The sequence below is a fragment of the Podarcis gaigeae genome (genome assembly GCF_964106915.1).
Source record: "Podarcis gaigeae genome assembly, chromosome: 2".
NCBI classification, from domain to species: Eukaryota; Metazoa; Chordata; class Lepidosauria; order Squamata; family Lacertidae; genus Podarcis; species Podarcis gaigeae.
In genome coordinates, this window is record NC_139679.1 from 116,054,715 (window position 1) to 116,075,063 (window position 20,349).

Genomic DNA, 20,349 nt, shown 5'->3' on the forward strand with positions numbered 1-20,349 from the left:
TTAAAACAAACAGATAATTACAAAAAAAGAAATCAGTCTTCTGCCACATTGTGTAGGAGTTACTTTAACACACTGTACCTGCGGATTCCTTTGAAAAGAGCTCAGAAACTTCAATGGCTCAAAGAGCTGCAGACACATTACTCACCAGGGCTGGCTATAGGCAGCATAGGACTTCTATGAGAACAACTCCGTCTGCCTAATCGTCTGTTTCTGGACACAATCAATGTGTCCACAAGAAGAGGAAGACAGATTTGGAGTGCCGCATTTTCAAAAAAGATGGACACACGATTATTTCTTTGTGGAGCTGAAAGGCATGCCCGTGTGCCACATTTGTGGTGAGGCCCTCTCCGTCCTGAAGAAGGCCAACCTGCAGAGGCACTACAAGTCGAAGCACATCCAGTACGAGGAGTTCCAAGGGCAGCTGCACCAGGAGGAGGTCAAGGCGCTGAAAACGGACCTGTTGGGTAACCTGTGGCCCCTCCAGATAATAATAATAATAATAATAATAATAATAATAATAATAATATTTTTTTATTTATACCCCGCCCTCCCCAGCCAAGGCCGGGCTCAGAGCGGCTTACAAGCAATAATAAAAACAAGATGAATGATTACAACTTAAAAACAAAAATAAAATACAACATTAAAATAATGGAACATTAAGATATTAAAATGTAGCCTCATCGCAGGAGGAGAAGGAAAAGAAAGGGGAAAAAGAGAGAGGGAGGGAATCAGATTGGCTCCAAGCCAAAGGCCAGGCGGAACAACTCTGTCTTACAGGCCCTGTGGAAAGAAATCAGATCCTGCAGGGCCCTGGTCTCATGAGACAGAGCATTCCACCAGGCCGGAGCCAGAGTTGAAAAGGCCCTGGCTCTGGTTGAAGCCAATCTAACTTCCTTAGGGCATGGGACCACTAGGATGTTGTTATTTATGGACCTCCGAGGGGCATACTGGGAGAGGCGGTCCCGTAGGTACGAAGGTCCTAGGCCGTGAAGGGCTTTAAAGGTCAAAAGCAGCACCTTAAATCTGACCCTGATTGCACAGATGATGTGAAATTGCAACTCACGTCTTCTTTAGCCATCGGCCACGCTGGATGGGGCTCATGGGAGCTGGGGTCCAAGGATCTAGGTCCACAAATGCCGGGGACATTTCAAATCCCTCCTCAGTCGTGAAGCCGATTAGGCGTTTTAAAGCTGGTCACCATCTTTATGCAAAACCTCCCTCGCAGGGTTGCTGTGTGCGTTAAAGCAATATATCTTGTGGTGGGCTTGATGAGGGGAGTGTGGAACAGAAATGTAATTCATAGGTAAGAAGACAGGAAATAGTTCTGAATCTGACTGAAAATAAAGGATTCTTTGTCTCCAAACTGCATTTAGCAAGCACCTGTGTTGTTGAACTCTAGCTGAAGTCTCAGCATCTGGTTCCTCAGCACTCTGCACTCTCTCTCTGGAAACCTCTAGCTGTCAGGTGACAGGAACCAGCCAGTTCAGAAACAGTCTGCCAAGAGCTGAGACTGGAAGTGGACAACCAAGGAAACTTAGGGGAGCATTTTCATTTCCATGCTTATGAATATTGATTTGAATCAATTCATCTGATGTGTTCAAAATAGTAGAGAAAATTTATGGTTGACACCACCTTGGGATAGTTTTGCAGGAATTCGGGGAACTAGGAATATTTTTAGTTCCATCAGGGTTGATGGGTCAGCAAATAGCTAGAGAGGATTAAGGGGTGGGGGCGGGAATCAGGCCTTGTTTCTCATGTGACAGATAACCAATTCCACAGTTCTTAAATATGACCATTTGCTGCCTCCCAAAATTATGCTTAAGCCTTACCCCCCCCCAAAAAAAACAACTCAAACATGATAGCTGGTCTTGTCAAACTGGCCAATATAAGGTTCATTTGGCATGTTTGTTGTTGTTTAGTCGTTTATTTGTGTCCGACTCTTCATGACCCCATGGACCAGAGCACGCCAGGCACTCCTGTCTTCTACTGCCTCCCGCAGCTTGGTCAAACTCATGTTCGTAGCTTTGAGGACACTGTCCAACCATCTCATCCTCTGTCGTCCCCTTCTCCGTGTGCCCTCCATCTTTCCCAACATCAGGGGGTCTTTTCCAGGGAGTCTTCTCTTCTCATGAGGTGGCCAAAGTATTGAAGCCTCAACTTCACAATCTGTCCTTCCAGTGAGCACTCAGGGCTGATCTCCTTCAGAATGGATACGTTTGATCTTCTTGCAGTCCATGGGACTATCAAGAGTCTCCTCCAGCACCATAATTCAAAAGCATCAATTCTTCATTTAGAAGACATCAACGAACTCACACAGGGGAAAAACCACAGATACATTAATAAACTGCATAGGTGTTCTTTACCTTTCCTTCTATGCTTCCTTGCAATACTGACAAAATCAAACCATGCCAATGCTTTCAGCCCCAGAAGAGGAGTTCCCCTTGGTGTCAAAAGAAAACAGTCTGGTGCCACATTTCGCAGCAGTTACTTTAACACATTCTACCTGGGGCTGCAACATCAATAACTTTTTCCAGGGAGCCTTCTCTTCTCATGAGGTGGCCAAAATATTGAAACCTCAGCTTCACGATCTGTCCTTCCAGTGAGCACTCAGGGCTGATCTCCTTCAGAATGGATAGGTTTGATCTTCTTGCAGTCCATGGGACTCTCAAGAGTCTCCTCCAGCACCATAATTCAAAAGCATCAATTCTTCGGCGATCACCCTTCTTTATCGTCCGGCTCTCACTTGCATACCTCACTACTGGAAAAACCATGGCTTTAACTATACGGACCTTTGTTGGCAAGGTGATGTCTCTGCTTTTAAAGATGCTGTCTAGGTTTGTCATTGCTTTTCTCCCAAGAAGCAGGCGCTTTTTAATTTTGTGACTGCTGTCACCATCTGCAGTGATCATGGAGCCCAAGAAAGTAAAATCTCTCACTTCCTCCATTTCTTCCCCTTCTATTTGCCAGGAGGTGATGGGACCAGTGACAATCATCTTCTGTTTTTTGATGTTGAACTTCAGACCATATTTTGCGGTCTCCTCTTTCAACCTCATTAAGAGGTTAATTCCTCCTTGCTTTCTGCCATCAAGGTTGTGTCATCTGCATATTTGAGGTTGTTGATATTTCTTCTGGCAATCTTAATTCTGGCTTGGGATTCATCCACTCCAGCCTTTCGCATGTTGAATTCCGCATATAAGTTAAATAAGCGGGGAGCAATATACAGCCTTGTACTCTTTCCCAATTTTGAACCAATCAGTTGTTCCATATCCAGTTCTAACTGTAGCTTCTTGTCCCACATATAGATTTCTTATGTTAAGGAAATTAGGGGGCGGCACATCTTTAAAGTTATTAAATGTTACAGTTATTATGCCTGAATGTATCCTTTCAACTTGGGGAAGTTACCATATTTTTTGCCTTATAAGACTCACTTTCCCCCTCCTAAAAAGTAAAGGGAAATGTGTGTGGGTCTTATGGAGTGAATGCAGACTGCACAGCTATCACAGAAGCCAGAACAGCAAGAGGGATTGCTACTTTCACTGCGCAGCGATCCCTCTTGCTGTTCTGGCTTCTGAGATTCAGAATACTTTTTTTCTTGTTTTCCTCCTCCAAAAACTAGGTGCGTCTTGTGGTCTGATGCGTCTTAAAGAGCGAAAAATACGGTACCTAGCTTTAAAAATAATATAAAATCAACACCTTTGCCAGTTTCCTCCATTTGCTCCAGTTGGTGGCTGGATTCCTTCCTTTTTCCACAAGGGACCCGCAGGCTCTTCCCAATGAGCTGGTTTGACTGAACAGCCTCACACCTAGATTTTTCCATAACACTCAGGAGACAGATGAGGTGATCAGGCACTCCCGTTTCTTTAAGAACTTGCCATAGTTTGCTGTGGTCGACACAGTCAAAGGCTTTTATGTAGTCAGTGAAGCAGAAGTAGATGTTTTTATGGAACTCCCTAGCTTTCTCCATAATCCAGCATGTTTGCAATTTGGTCTCTGGTTCCCCTGCCCCATCGAAATCCAGCTTGAACTTCTGGGAGTTCTAAGTCCACATACTGCTTAAGCCTGCCTTGTAGAACTTTAAGCATAACCTTGCTAGCGTGTGAAATGAGCGCAATTGTGCGGTAGTTGGAACATTCTTTGGCACTGCCCTTCTTTGGGATTGGGATGTAGACTGACCTTCGCCAATCCTTTGGCCACTGCTGAGTTTTCCAAAGTTGCTGGCATATTGAGTTTAGCACCTTAACAGCATCATCTTTTAAAATTTTGGTTCTCAAGGAAGAGGCAGCCCAGGAATACAAGGCAGGAATTAACCTTGAATCTTGCTAACAAAATCCTTTCATAGCTTTTTGTGAGGGTTTTGTGGCTGCTAATCTTAAAGCCAGGATGAGCACTAAGAATTGGACATCATTTCCTCTGTTATTAAAAATAAAATACTTGTTCTGCTTCTAAAGAAACCCTTTCGAATGCATTCTTATTCTTTTTTCATAAAAAAATTCAAACAGCTGTGCAAAGGTGCTCCTGTGCAATGCAATGTCAGAATAACAAAATAATGAAACATCTCACAAGAGCCTTGTTTTTTAAATATACAGCTAAAAAACCTTAAAACTCCAACAACACTTACCAAATAGAAATCTAATAGCTGGCCCCCCAGGCACTAGGAGGCAACCTGATGTTCAAGGCTTCACCCCACCCCCAAACTCTGAGCTTTTGGTTTCTCTTTAGACACTCATCTGTGGTCGCCTGGAGCATTTGAGGGGAAAGAGAGAACATTGGGGCATACGAAGCAAACATTGAAAAAGAAAGTGACAACCTGCTTGTAACTGTCATTGTTACTTGGAAGGGAACAAGTGTTATAAGTTTAATGTACATATAATGCTGTGCTTGAATGCATTGTAAAAAAAATACTATAAAGGGAAGTTTCTCTTAGACTTAGGCAAGAGGTTCCACTCTGACAGAAGCCTCAGAGGAGGCTGGATCTTTCCTCATAACTCATCGCTGGAGGCATAAGCTGCAGAGCTCTCACGGAAGGAAGCTTAAACTTGAGAAGCCAGTGTGTTCTTGCTGGAGATGGCTAGGAGAAGCAGCAGCAGCAGTTGCAAATAAGTCATGCAATGTTGAAGAAGCTTAGGATCTCCCTCTGGGACCAGGGATAGGAAAGCTGACTGAATTACATAAAGGACTGAACATTGTTTGCAATGTGCTACTTTATCATGCTTATCATATTGTTAGACTGTTTAAGACTGTTCTGCGGTAAAGCTTCAAAACTTATTTTTGTGATGGAGAGAATTCATTTCCACACAAGGTCCAGATCAGGAGTTCCACGGAACAACTTTAACAGCAAGTACTTGAAGGGTACTTCAACAATTACTTCAACAAGTACTTGAAGGGACGCGGGTGGTGCTGTTTGTTAAACCACAGAGCCTAGGGCTTGCCGATCAGAAGGTCTGTGGTTTGAATCCCTGCAACGGGGTGAGCTCCCGTTGCTCGGTCCCTGCTCCTTCCAACCTATCAGTTCAAAAGCACGTCAAAGTGCAAGTAGATAAATAGGTACCGCTCCGGCGGGAAGGTAATCGGCGTTTCTGTGCGCTGCTCTGGTTCACCAGAGGTAGCTTAGTCATGCTGGCCACATGACCCGGAAGCTGTACGCCGGCTCCCTCCGCCAGTAAAGCGAGATGAGCGCCACAACCCCAGAGTTGTCTGCAACTGGGTCTAATGGTCAGGGGTCCCTTTACCTTTACCTTTACTTGAAGGACCAAACCAAGAATTTCAACAATCTCTTCCTCAAAATGGTTTAGCCTCCACCACCTTTACTGCAGTCAACTGAAGGCAACCAACTATGCCCTGGGCCCCCCGATCTTTCTCACTGCCAATGAAAACTAATAAATGAAAAGGAAGAGAAGCTACCCATGTCACACTGACACAAACACCTTGCATATGAACTTTGTAAAATAATGAAAGTGTACTACCCCTCCCCCGCTCGCTTGCTCTCCCCACCTCTCAATTCCCCAACCTTACACTGTATACAACATTAAAGTCTGTCTGTCTGTGAATTTTTATGATATCCAAACAGAGTAGCTTATAGTTAGGAAGCCAACACCCTCCCTTCAGATGTGAAGCAAATAAGCAGCTATCCTATCCTAAAAGACATCTGAAGGCATCCCTGTTTAGGGAAGTTTTTGATATTTAATGCTGTACTGTTTTTAACACTTGATTGGAAGCCGCCCAAAGTGGCTGGGGAAACTCAGCCAGATGGGTGGGGTATAAATAATAAATTATGATGATGATGATGATGTAATGATCTTCCTCTGTTTCACTTCAGATAATTCAGTGGGGCCTCTTCTCAGTTCATTCTCTTCTGGATCAGTGCCTTAATCCTTTGAAGATTTTGTATATCACAGAATAGTCATTGAGGTGTCCCCAGATGCTGTTGTCAAGTTCCCATCAGCTTCAGCCAGCAGGGCAGACAGTCAAGGATGATAGAAACTCCACTCTGGACCCCACCACCTTGGCTCTGCTGCCCTATATCCTTCCCATTGAAAGAAATGTGAAAATTAATTTTGTACACTATAGATTTATCCTGGTCTGGTGCATGCAATGTCTTTTTTTTGGAGCTGTGTGATTTGTGCTCATATTGTATTGTGGTCGCCATTGGCTATAAACAATAAAATTTATAGATATAGTAGATTGAAATGCAAAAATATGTAATAAAATATATAAAACGATTTTATTTTTTTGGTCCTTACTCCCAAATGGTGTGTGTGTTTTTGGTTATATTGTGCTTTTGGTTGTATTGGGGGTGGGGTGGGGGTGGAGAAGTATTAAAGCCAAAATCGCTCCCCTCCTCTGCTAAATTGATGCAGGAGACCAGAGGCAGTGAATGAAAAAGCAGGGAAAGACAAACCCTCCAAGTGCTGTAACCTTATTCCATTTCCCGTGCCGCTGCCAAGGGATCGAAGGAGACAAGAAACACCAGGGTGTTGTTCCACATAGAAAAGGATTTATTTGAGATCTGCGCAGAGGCAACCAGTGGAATATCTTCCAAAGACTGGCGGCCCCTATACTGTGTTCAGCAAGCTCTCTTATACCTGGGAGCATACATTCGTCCCCCTAATCAGCTGGCAAGGTTACAACTTATTACCTTATATGGCATATGGCTATATGGCTAGCTAAGCTCCCCTCCCTCCCTTCTATGTGTTTTCTTCTCTTGCATTACTGAAGCAGGAAGCAGGAAACAGCTTCTGGCCTACATAGCTGAAGCAATTGCGGTTTTAACCACAGCTGCTGCTAGCTGCCTAACCACAACTGCAGCAGTTAGCTTGGGTCCTGATATTATTGAGATTAACCCTTCCCTCTCCCTTCAGTGCCACTGTTTAGAATTAGAGAATGGAGTTATCCAACCCCCGGCCCCCTGAAGGCAATCCTGTATAGGAAAGTTTATTAATGTTTAATGTTTTACTATGTTTTTTTATATATGTTGGAAACTTCCCAGAGTGGCTGGGGCAGCGTAATAAGATGTGCGGTGTATAAATAGTAAAATTATATTTATGGAATGGGATGTCCCTATTTTCATCAGAGAAATGATGGAGGGTTTGGAAAGGTCGGTTGCTGGAGCTAAGTGATTGCATGATCCCAACCAGCAGAGCTGGGAACGGGACTGTCTCCTCCAGCTACACATTCGGGCTGCAGGCATAGCTGTCAATCTTCCCTTTTTTTGTGGGAAATTCCCTTATTCCAGTGCCATTTCCCGCTGCTATCCCAGGCTGTTAGATATCCTGTAGACTGTACCCGCCCCTTCATGGATCACTGCCTTGCCGTGGCGAAGGGGCTTGAAGAACTCAGAGAAGCTATGAACTATGCCGAGCAGGGCACCCAAGATGAACAGGTCATAGTGGAGAGTTTTGACCAAATGTGATCCACCTGGAGGAGGAACCGGCAAGCCACTCCAGTATCCCTGCCAAGAAAACTCCATGGACAAAGACAACAGGCATATAAAAGATATGACGCTGGAAGATGAGCCCCTCAGGTCGGAAGGCGTCCAACATGCTACTGGGGAAGAGCGGAGGGCAAGTACAAGTAGATCCAGAGCTGATGAAGCGGCTGGGCCAAAGCCAAAAGGACGCTCAGTTGCGGATATGCCTGGAAGCGAAAGGAAAGTCCAATGCTGTAAAGAAAAATACTGCATAGGAACCTGGAATGTAAGAACCATGAACCTGGGTAAGTTGGAGGTGGTCAAAAATGAGATGGCAAGAATAAATATTGACATCTGGGCATCAGTGAACTAAAATGGACAGGAATGGGTGAATTCAGTTCGGATGACCATCATATCTACTACTGTGGGCAAGAAACCCGTAAAAGAAATGGAGTGGCCCTCATAGTCAACAAAAGAGTGGCGAAAGCTGTACTGGGATGCAATCTCAAAAATGATAGATTGATCTCGATACGAATCCAAGGCAGACCTTTTAACATCACAGTAATCCAAGTTTATGCACCAACTACTTGTGCTGAAGAAACTGAAACTGACCAATTCTATGAAGACTTACAATACCTTATAGAAGTGACACCAAAGAAGGATGTTCTTCTCATTATAGGGGATTGGAATGCTAAAGTAGGGAGTCAAGAGATAAAAGGAACAACTGGCAAGTTTGGCCTTGGAGATCAAAACGAAGCAGGGCAAAGGCTAATAGAGTTCTGTCAAGAGAACAAGCTGGTCATCACAAAGACGCTTTTCCAACAACACAAGAGACGACTCTACACATGGACATCACCAGATGGGCAGCATCGAAATCAGATTGATTATATTCTCTGCAGCCAAAGATGGAGAAGCTCTATACAGTCAGCAAAAACAAGACCTGGAGCTGACCGTGGCTCAGATCATCAGCTTCTTATAGCAAAATTCAAGCTTAAACTGAAGAAAGTAGGAAAAACCACTGGGCCGGTAAGATACAATCTAAGTCAAATCCCTTATGAATACACAGTGGAAGTGAGGAACAGGTTTAAGGATTTAGATTTGCTGGACAGAATGCCTGAAGAACTATGGATGAAGGCTCGTAACATTATACAGGAGACAGCAACGAAAACCATCCCAATGAAAAGGAAATGCAAGAAAGCAAAGTGGCTGTCCAATGAGGCCTTACAAATAGCGGGGGAGAGAAGGCAAGCAAAATGCGAGGGAGATGGTGAAAGATACAGGAAATTGAATGCAGATTTCCAAAGAATAGCAAGGAGAGACAAGAAGACCTTCTTAAACGAGCAATGCAAAGAAATAGAGGAAAGCAATAGAATGGGAAGAACCAGAGATCTGTTCAAGAAAATTGGAGATATGAAAGGAACATTTCGTACAAAGATTTCCATAATAAAGGACAAAAGTGGAAAGGACCTAACAGAAGCCGAAGACATCAAGAAGAGGTGGCAAGAATACACAGAGGAATTATACCAGAAAGAAATGGATGTCTCGTATACCCCAGGTAGTGTGGTTGCTGACCTTGAGCCAGACATCCTGGAAAGTGAAGTCAAATGGGCCTTAGAAAGCACTGCAAATAACAAGGCCAGTGGAAGTGATGGTATTCCAGCTGAACTATTTAAAATTTTAAAAGATGATGCTGTTAAGGTGCTACACTCAATATGCCAGCAAGTTTGGAAAACTCAGCAGTGGCCAGAAGATTGGAGAAGATCAGTCTACATCCCAACCCCAAAGAAGGGCAGTGCCAAAGAATGCTCCAACTACCGCACAATTGCACTCATTTCACACGCTAGCAAGGTTATGCTTAACATTCTACAAGGAAGGCTCAAGCAGTATGTGGACCGAGAACTCCCAGAAGTGCAAGCTGGATTTAGAAGAGGCAGAGGAACCAGAGACCAAATTGCAAACATGCGCTGGATTATGGAGAAATTAGAGAGTTCTACTTCTACTTCTGCTTCATTGACTATGCAAAAGCCTTTGACTGTGTCGACCACGGCAAACTATGGCAAGTTCTTAAAGAAATGGGAGTGCCAGATCACCTCATCTGTCTCCTGAGAAATCTCTATGTGGGACAAGAAGCTACAGTTAGAACTGGATATGGAACAACTGATTGGTTCAAAATTGGGAAAGGAGTACGACAAGGCTGTATTTTGTCTCCCTGCTTATTTAACTTATATGCAGAATTCATCATGCGAAAGGCTGGGCTGGATGAATCCCTAGCCGGAATTAAGATTGCCGGAAGAAATATCAACAACCTCAGATATGCAGATGACACAACCTTGATGGCAGAAAGTGAGGAGGAATTAAAGAACCTTTTAATGAGGGTGAAAGAGGAGAGCGCAAAATATGGTCTGAAGCTCAACATCAAAAAAACGAAGATCATGGCCACTGGTCCCATCACCTCCTGGCAAATAGAAGGGGAAGAAATGGAGGTAGTGAGAGATTTTACTTTCTTGGGCTCAATGATCACTGCAGATGGTGACAGCAGCCACGAAATTAAAAGACACCTGCTTCTTGGGAGAAGGGCAATGACAGGCCTAGACAGCATCTTGAGAAGTAGAGACATCACTTTGCCAACAAAGGTTCGTATAGTTAAAGCTATGGTTTTCCCAGTAGTGATGTATGGAAGTGAGAGCTGGACCATAAAGAAGGCTGATCGCCGAAGAATTGATGCTTTTGAATTATGGTGCTGGAGGAGACTCTTGAGAGTCCCATGGACTGCAAGAAGATCAAACCTCTCCATACTGAAGGAAATCAACCCTGAGTGCTCACTGGAAGGACAGATTGTGAAGCTGAGGCTCCAGTACTTTGGCCACCTCATGAGAAGAGAAGACTCCCTGGAGAAGACCCTGATGTTGGGAAAGATGGAGGGCACAAGGAGAAGGGGACGGCAGAGGACGAGATGGTTGGATAGTGTTTTCGAGGTTACCAGCATGGGTTTGACCAAACTGCGGGAGGCAGTGGAGGACAGAGGTGCCGGGCGTTCTCTGGTCCATGGGGTCACGAAGAGTCGGACACGACTAAACGACTAAACAACAACAACAACAACAGACTGTACCCGGGAGAGGTGAGGCTGCTCATCCCTTATTTTCCAGTCTGCTGATCCCTTATTTTGAAATCTGAAAATTGACAGCTATGGCTGAAGGGTGGCATCGTCCCAGCTTTCTGAAAATATTTACTGATGAGAATTGCACATCAGATTGTGATTGATTGCACATCAGATCACAAGGAGACTTATTTGTGCAACATTCTGGATATCTTATAAGATGCCAGGTAGATTCCAATGATACAATAAATTTTGAGGGACAGCGCAAGGGGGCGCATCCAGCCTTGCAGCCCACCAGGGCCCAACCCACAGCCAGCGAGCTCCGATGCTCAGAGAGGCAGGAAACGGGGCCAGCCAGGGGGACTCGAGAGCGGCTGCACTTTCCTTTACCCCGCCGAGCAGAGCGGAGGAGCAGCGGCCCCGTGGCCTGGCGAGTTTCCCCGGAGAGGAGCCGGATTCCGCTGCAGGGACGGAGCGAGGAGTCCGAGGTGCGGGAGGCGGGGGGGGAGAGGAGGGGGAGAGCACGTGCGCCTGGCAGGATCAGGCCCCGAGTGGAGTCAGAGGCTGCAGGGCGCCCCCCCCCCCAACCGGGCAGGAAGGGGAAGGGGCGCAGCGGAGGGGCAGGGCATCTGCAGGAGGGCACAGGGGCAAACATCTCTGGCTCAGGCTGGCACGGACCCTGCCGGAGACCCTGGGGAGCTGCTCCCTTCAGTCCTGAGCTCAAGGGGCAGAATGAGGGGTCCAAGGCAGCTGCTGCTTCCCGGTGGACGATGCATATAGTCGCTCACGGATCAGCGGCGTAGCTGGGGCTTTTGCCGCCCCTCTCCCTGTCCCTCAGCAGGGAGCCCCGTCCTCTTCCACGGTCCTCCCCACGGCGGAGAGGGAAGGGGAAGGGGGGGGGGAATGGAAGAGCAGTGCAACAGGGAGGTGTCCCTCTCACTCTCCAGCCCCTCCTGCCCCCCCTTCCTCTGCCAGTGCCATTGATAAACCTATTGCCCTCCTTCGTGAATTGGTCGCCTTTGAAAGCTCTCTTTGCCACCACCATCGTCACATCTTGTGGCAATGATGTCCGTCAGATTCATTTAGCAAGGAAATGGTTTCTTTTGCCTGCCCCAAATCAAGGTACAACTGTGCCTACACATGGAGGCTCTGTTGTTCTGTCACGGCTAATAAAACAGCTAATAGATCTTTTCCCCGGACAGTGCATCTGATCTTTCCCCAAACTATCAAAGCTAGTGACCTCTTGTGTCTGCGTGTGAATAAGTGAGACAAGCTTAAACCTGTCTCATTAACTGTTTTATTTCCACCTTCCTCAGTAATACAGCTGAGTTTTAAGATGAAGGCTGAGGGTTGAAGTGGGTGACAGTTTTGAGAATGCAGAGGAAAGGAGGATTCTTAAGAAGTGTGGCATATGGAAATGAATTAACGATAATAAAAACATTGAAGACAGTATTGTTAAAGACTGAGGAAGGCGAAATTGAAATTAGCTATTCATGTTCAGATTATTACTCCTTTCATTTCTATACTGCTTCATATTTTTAAGAAAAAAATCTAATTAGTAATTAGAGAAAAATCTCATTGCAATTTGTGTCCATAGGATGTTGAGAACATTAAATCTGTAGATCCGATTCTCTCCTCCTGATAGTCTCAGATTTGATTGTTCTTTCCGATAGAGCAGGAGGAACAGAAGATTTATGGGCTTAAAGCTGCATTGATTCTGGAGGCCACATTCCAGTGAGCTTTGTGGCCAATGTATGCACATGCATGCGCACACAGAAAAGAGGTGCAGACCATAAAGTCACATGCACACACGCCAGAGGTGCTGCACACACTCACCAGACATGCCATCTAGCATATATACAAGTCTTGCAAACACAATCAGCATGTTTAGACCTTCCAACCCCAGTGCTGGGGAGGGGAAAAATAAGAGCACAAGAAGACTCTGCTGAATTAGCAATGAGATCTGTGGAAAAAACACCCTTAGATTGTTCTTTAGAAATCCTCTTTAAAGAGCAGCCAGAGGGATCATTTATTTCTAGATCAGGGCTTTTACCCCATTTTAGCACTGTGCTTGTTTGTGGTGAAATTGGAGTTTAAAAGATCTCTCAAAGGGCCCTTTAGGCATCTTTCTCTCCAGGACAGACAGAGATCTTCATCCTATGATCAGATCAGGAGATGGAAACGGCAGAGACTAGCAGGACACACCCTGAGGCTTGGCAAACCATATGCAGCCAGTGGAATGCCAGTTAGAATGTCTTCAGTCAAGAGAGTTTGTGACCATCAAATTTAAAATATTTTGGAGTGAGTTCTTAGTTTTTGTTGCTCAATATTCCTTTTGTTAGTTTCTTAGGCTGTGCAGATCCCATACATTTAAAGGACGTGGCTTCCCCCAGAGAACCACAGGACCTGTAGTTTATTGCTGAAGTTCTCAACACCCCTAACAAACTGCAGCTCGCAGGATTTCTTGGGTGAAGCCATGTACTTTCAATGTTAGCTGGGTCTGTCGCAGCCTTATCCATATACAAGGATCTGTTGCTGCCTTTCCAACATGCTAGAAGTTGCAGCCAGGATCAGCATTCCCTGTCCACTGAACATGCTCAGTCCTCTCACTGGGTTGTTTTTGGATTTCCCTCCCACTGCCTTGGTTCCCCCACACCCAAATATTATTTGTACTTCCATAAACCTTGATGTTTTCCCCAGTCTTTGGATAACTTCCCCTCCTCTCTGGGTGGAGTTGTTTGGGTGACATAATGATTGTTATTCACAGCCTGAACATCAGAAATAGAAAGAGTAATAATATATTTCAAAAACTGGCAAAGGGTAAATAAATGTGCTTCTGTTTTTATTCTTGAGTTTTATTTTACTTTGTGTTTATTTCTTTTCCAGGAGGGTGACGTAAAAATTGAGCAGGGACCCAGGGAGAGGGAGAGACTGGAGTGCAAAGGAAAGAAACCTCCTGCCGGCCAAGTTGGGACCATCGGGGATCTTCTGCCTCGGGCAGATTTATGTCAAATTAAGCAGGAGCAAGAGGAGGAGCAGTCGCAGCAGCACTGGGATGCCCAGAAGCAGGATTTTCTGAAGACGATGCACCCCCCTCGTTCAGGGTGGGAAACCCCACAGGCTCCCAGTCCTCCCCACTCCAGCAATGGTGTCCTCTCCTTCAGGGGAGCTGCGGATGCCAGTCGGAGGCCCAGTGGGAGAGCAAGGGGGACAGACCAGACCCTGCTCCCAGACACTGAGGGGCTTCTGGGAAAGGTAAGTGCCCTCCTCTCACCTGGGTTTCCAGCACCTGGAGGTCACAGGTCCACTGCCTCTAGACATTGAGGTTCTGTTTAGCTATGGTGGTGAATATTCTTTCTTCTCCATGCAAGGGCCACCCATATATTCAAAGCAGTCCTTTGCAGATTAACTCTTAAGTTCTATGGGGTCTACTCTCAGGCCACCAACGTGCATACCATGCCAGCCTTAGGAAGGGAGGTGGGACAGGCAGGTGAAAGGAATTGGCAAAGGTGTTTGAAAATGGGTGGGGGATCTTGGGAAGGGGGTGCCCAGTTGGGGCTTCTCCAGGGGCAGCAGAATGTCTTGGGCAGGAGAATCCCTGCAGGGGCTCTCAGACAGCCTTGGCTTCTTCTTCCCTACCTCCCAGGAAGCTGCAACTTGCTCTGGCTTCTGCGCTCCTCAGGAAGCTGAACCTGCAAACCTAGCTGAGACTGAACCTGCAACCCTGGCCAGGATGGAAGGAGGAAGATGGACGGTTGACCTGGTCAGGCTGTCTCCCGCATCCCTCCCCACAACCTCTGAGCATTCCCTCCCAGGACCCTGGGAGAAATCTGGTGAGTTCCAGGAGAGAGGAGATGGGGAGAGGGATAGATGGATGGATGGTGGAGGGAGAAAGAGGGAAAGATGGAAAGGAGACAAATGGAAGGAAGTTCCTGACAGGAAGAAGGAAGGGGTGAGGCCTTCTCCGAAGCAGCTGTTTGTTTCTTGAATCCTTTTCCTAAAGTAGTGAGGGCAGATTTTCTTCCTCAAGGCTTTGAAATCTTAGGTGTTATTTCCACGGCAAGAATAATTGATGATAATGATGTTGCACACCAATCCAGAAAAATGGGTGGAGAATGGAAATGCTTCCCATAACTATTTATAATTAATGCATCTAAATTGTTTCTGTTACTCTTATTTTTTATAGACAGGGTCAGAGTGATACATTCTACCAGCATCAAAACACAATAGATGCATGCACCTTCCCAGTTTGGTGGGGTTAAGGGACAAAGGACCCGTTATCATGATACACGATTCCTGTGGCTGGAGGCTCTACACTTAGGATTGGGCATATAAAGTCAAAGAGCATCTGGTATTATAAGTAAATTGTGTAAACTTGCCAATCTTACAGACTGGGGTTGTTTGTGAGAGTGAGTGAGTGGGATAATAATTTTAGCGCCCCTGTGTAATGGCTTGGTTCTCCCGCACAGATGTGAGACAATTCCAGTAGTAATTATCTCAAACTCATAAATCACTGTGGAGCTCAGTCTTTGGCCTGTTCATCCCAGCTTGCAGTTGCCGAACCCTCCAGCAAAGATTCTCTCGAGCCTACGATTTTTTGGACAGGCTATTTCGGGGGCTCTGTGTAAGAGCTCAAACTGGAGATAACAGTCTGTGCCCCCACCCCCCGTCACCCCCTCTTCCTGCTTGTTGTTCTTTCCTCCTGCTGCAGCTTGGCTGCTCCTCTCCTGCTTCACATTCCAACTGAATCACATCTCTTGCGTTCTCAGGCTCTGTCAGCGGAGCCACGAGAGGCTTGAGATTCACAGAGCTGACACCCTGTAATTTTGTCCATCCCTAAGCTTCCATGGAAATACTGTGGTACAACCTTGGTGCAAATTTCACAATAAGTACACAAAGCCAACAAAGAGACTCAGAAGTTTATAGTGGCGCCAGCTTTCCTGGTCAATATTCCACTTTGTCAGACTGCAGCCCACAAAAGCTTAGGCCATAATACATTTATTAGCTTTTAAGGGCTGCAAAGATGAATAAATAGAAGCATAGTTCATCTATGGAATCTATGCTATAGGAGACAGTGACGGCCAGCAACTTGGATAGCTTGAAAAAAAAAGGATAAGACTGACGTCTCTGCTCTGCCCTTGTGGTCCTAGGCAATAATACTTCTTGATACTAATTTCTGGAAAGCACACGAAGGCAGAGAAGACTCTTGTGCTCCAATCCTGCTTGTCGGTTTCCCACAGGCATGTGGTTGGACTCTGTGAGAAGAGGATGCTGGACTAGGTGGGCCTTTGCCTGATCCAGCAGGCTCTTCTTAGGTTCTAATATATTGCAATATTTACATGTAGCACTTATGTTTTATTTATTTCACAAGGGAAATACTGTTACTTGAGCCTGAGATCATTTCTTCACTTCAGAAAGAAAAAGCAGGTGTGTCTAATAAGCCAATTCCACCATAGATCTGTATTATAAAATGATGGGGCTTTATTAAGTTTGAATAGAGTGGTCATGTGTTGCTCTTGCCACTGTCTAATCAGCTTTCATAAAATTTGGATCCTAGAGAGGATAGTGGAGAATGAAGGTGTTACAATGATAGAACATACAGATTGGGATTGACATGTGTTCAGTTCCTTTTTGTCTTTCTTGAAAGTCTAACAGGATTCTCTTTCCTCCCAGACTCCCAAACAGGTGAGGAAGATGAAAGTCAGAATTCTATGGAGCCACCTGTGAATTCTTTGGGAAGAACAAAGAAACAGTTTAAATGTATGGAATGTGGGATGTGCTTTTATCACAGTGGAAGTCTGAGGATACATCAACAAACTCACAAAGGAGAGAAACTATTTGAATGTGTGGAATGTGGAAAGAGCTTCAATGAAAGTCGAACACTTAGAATACACCAACGAACTCACACGGGGGAGAAACCATTTAAATGTACTGTATGTGGAAAGAGCTTCAGGCGAAGTGGAACACTTAGAAGACATCAACGAACTCACACAGGGGAGAAACCATTTGAATGTTTTGAGTGTGGAAAGAGCTTCAGTGAACCTGGGAAACTTAGACTACATGAACGAATTCACACGGGGGAAAAACCATTTAAATGTATTGAATGTGGAAAGAGCTTCAGTTATAGTGAATCATTTAGAATACACCAACGAACTCACACAGGGGAGAAACCATTTAAATGTATGGAATGTGGAAAGAGCTTCAATGAAAGTGGAAAACTTAGAAGACATCAACGAACTCACAAGGGGGAGAAATCATTTAGATGTATTGTATGTGGAAAGAGTTTCAGAAAAAGCGGAACACTTAGAATACACCAACGAACTCACACAGGGGAGAAAGCATTTAAATGTATTGAATGTGGAAAGAGCTTCAGTCGATATGAACACCTTAGAATACATCAACGAACTCACACAGGTGAGAAACCATTTAGATGTCCTGAATGTGGAAAGAGCTTCAGTGAAAGTGGAAAACTTAGAATACACCAACGAATTCACACAGGGGAGAAACCATTTAAATGTTTTGAATGTGGAAAGAGCTTCAGTGGAAGTGGAGCACTTAGAATACATCAACGAACTCACACAGGGGAAAAACCATTTAAATGTATTGAATGTAGAAAGAGCTTCAGCAAAAGTGAAGCACTTAGAATACACCAACGAACTCACACAGGGGAGAAACCATTTAAATGTACTGAATGTGGAAAGAGCTTCCGTGAAAGTGGAGCACTTAGAATACATCAAAGAACTCACACAGGGGAGAAACCATTTGAATGTTTTGAGTGTGGAAAGAGCTTCAGTGTTAGTGGAAAACTTAGAATACACCAACGAACTCATACAGGGGAGAAACCATTTAAGTGTATTGAATGTGGAAAGAGCTTCAGTGAAAGTGGAGCACTTAGAATACATCAACGAACTCACACAGGGGAGAAACCATTTGGATGTATTGAATGCGGAAAGAGCTTCAGTGAAAGTGGAGCACTTAGAAGACACCAACGAACTCACACAGGGGAGAAACCATTTGAATGTTTTGAGTGTGGAAAGAGCTTCAGTGTTAATGGAAAACTTAGACTACATGAACGAATTCACACAAGGGAAAAACCATTTAAATGTGTTGAATGTGGAAAGAGCTTCACTTATAGTGAATCATTTAGAATACACCAACGAACTCACACAGGGGAGAAACCATTTAAATGTATGGATTGTGGAAAGAGCTTCAGTCGAAGTGGGGCACTTAAAAGTCATCAGCGAAGTCATACAGGGGAGAAACCATTTAAATGTATGGAGTGCGGTAAGAGCTTCAGTCAAAGTGGACACCTTAGAAGACATCAACAAACTCACACGGGGGAGAAACCATTTAAATGTATTGAATGTGGAAAGAGCTACAGTCAAAGTGGACACCTTAGAATACATCAACGAACTCACACACGATGAAAACTACAGGTGTATTGAATGTCAAACGGGCTTCAGAGTGAGTGGAGACCTTAATATTCATTAGCAAATTCGCACTAGGCAAACGATATAAATGTATGGAGTTTTTCACTCAGGGTTCACTACTTACTGTATTTTTTGCTCTATAAGACTGACTTTTTCCCTCCTAAAAAGTGAGGGGAAATGTGTGTGCGTCTTATGGAGCGAATGCAGGCTGCGCAGCTATCCCAGAAGCCAGAACAGCAAGAGAGATTGCTGCTTTCACTGCGCAACGATCCCTCTTGCTGTTCTGGCTTCTGAGATTCAGAATACTTTTTTTCTTGTTTTCTTCCTCCAAAAACTAGATGCGTCTTGTGGTCTGGTGCGTCTTACAGAGCGAAAAATACGGTACATCAAGAAACTCATAAGGGGGAAATCAGTTGTAAATACATGTAATGATATTTTAGTGTTTGTACTTAAATTTGTATACACGTATATATGAATTTAGTGATGTATGGAAGTGGGAGCTGGACCATAAAGAAGGCTGATCGCTGAAGAATTTATGTGTTTGAATTATGGTGTTGGAGGAGGCTCTTGATTGTTACAGGGACTGCAAGAAGATCAAACCTCTCCATTCTCAAGGAAATCAGCCCTGAGTGCTTACTGGAAGGACAGATTCTTAAGCTGAAGCTCCAATACTTTGGCCACCTCATGAGAAGAGAAGACTCCCTGGAAAAGACCCTGTTGTTGGGAAAGATGGAGAGCCCAAGGAGAAGTGGACGACAGAGAACGAGATGGTTGGACAGTGTTCTTGAAGCTACCAGCATGACTTTGACCAAGCTGTGGGAGGCAGTGGAAGATAGGAGTGCCTGGCGTGCTCTGGTCCATGGGGTCACGAAGAGTCGGACACGACTAAACAACTAAAACAAACCTTGATGTTTCCCCCAGTCTTTGGATAACTTCCCCTTGTCTCTGGGTGGAATCGTTTGGGTGACATAATGATTGTCATTCACAGCCTGAACATCGGAAATACAAAGAGTAATAATATAGTTCAAAAATTGGGTAATGGTTAAAAAATGTGCTTTTGTTTTTATTTTTGAATGTTATTTTCCTTTGTGTTTATTTCTTTTCCAGCAGGGTAGTATAAAAATAGAAGAGCAGGTATCCAGGAGACCCATTCAAAGGGAGAGACTGGAGTGCAAAGGAAAGAAACCTCCTGCCAGCCAAGTTGGGACCATCAGGGATCTTCTGCCTCGGGCAGATTTATGTCAAATTAAGCAGGAGGCAGAGGAGGGGCAGCCGCAGTAGCACTGGGAGGCCCAGAAGCAGGATTTCCTGAAGGCCATGCACCCCCCTCGTTCAAAGTGGGAAACCCCACAGGCTCCCAGTTCTCCCCACTCTGGGGATGGTGTCCTCTCCTTCAGGGGAGCTGCGGATGCCAGTCGGTGGCCCAGTGGGAGAGCAGGGGAAGCAGACCAGACACTGTTCCCAGACACTGAGGGGCTTCTGGGAAAGGTAAGTGCCCTCCTCTCACCGGGGTTTCCAGCACCTGGAGGTCACAGGTCCACTGCCTCTTGACATGGAGGTTCTGTTTAGCTATGGTGGTGGATATTCCTCCTCCCTGCATTTTCTCTCTAATCCAGTTTTAAAAGGCTTGCTAGACCAAACCTTACATGGGAGGTTTGTGTGAGATTTCACCCCTCCCATACCCAAGAATCTCCTGATGTTCTCTACTGATTCTTCAGAGAGGAGGGGCGGTTTTCTGCTCTCTACTTATTCCGCTTCAGGCCTCACATCAAAGTGTCAGTCAGTGTGTCGGAGAGAGAGAGACTGAGTGTTAGAGATCGTGTGTATAGATAAGGTTGCTGCTAAGAGCAGCTGCAGGCACTCAGTGCAGTTCAGCATTCATTTTCAGTTTAGACCTCATTTAGCTCTGTATATAC

General features: G+C 45.0%; 1 protein-coding gene and 1 long non-coding RNA gene across 2 annotated transcripts; both read left to right on the top strand.

Annotated features, from left to right (window-relative positions):
- Window positions 1-3,762: 3,762 nt before the first annotated feature.
- LOC310838178 lies at window positions 3,763-6,724 on the top strand. Its single transcript, XR_014560767.1, has 2 exons — window positions 3,763-4,813; window positions 6,317-6,724. It is a non-coding gene; the product is annotated as an uncharacterized lncRNA (long non-coding RNA).
- Window positions 6,725-11,183: 4,459 nt separating this feature from the next.
- On the top strand, window positions 11,184-18,551 carry LOC310837364 (uncharacterized protein). The gene is made up of 4 exons (XM_083723873.1): window positions 11,184-11,491; window positions 13,890-14,258; window positions 14,650-14,836; window positions 16,677-18,551. The coding sequence occupies exons 2-4, from the start codon at window positions 14,088-14,090 to the stop codon at window positions 18,428-18,430; spliced, it is 2,112 nt and encodes a 703-aa protein (XP_083579999.1). The 5' UTR covers window positions 11,184-11,491; window positions 13,890-14,087; the 3' UTR covers window positions 18,431-18,551.
- The last annotated feature ends 1,798 nt before the right edge of the window (window positions 18,552-20,349 follow it).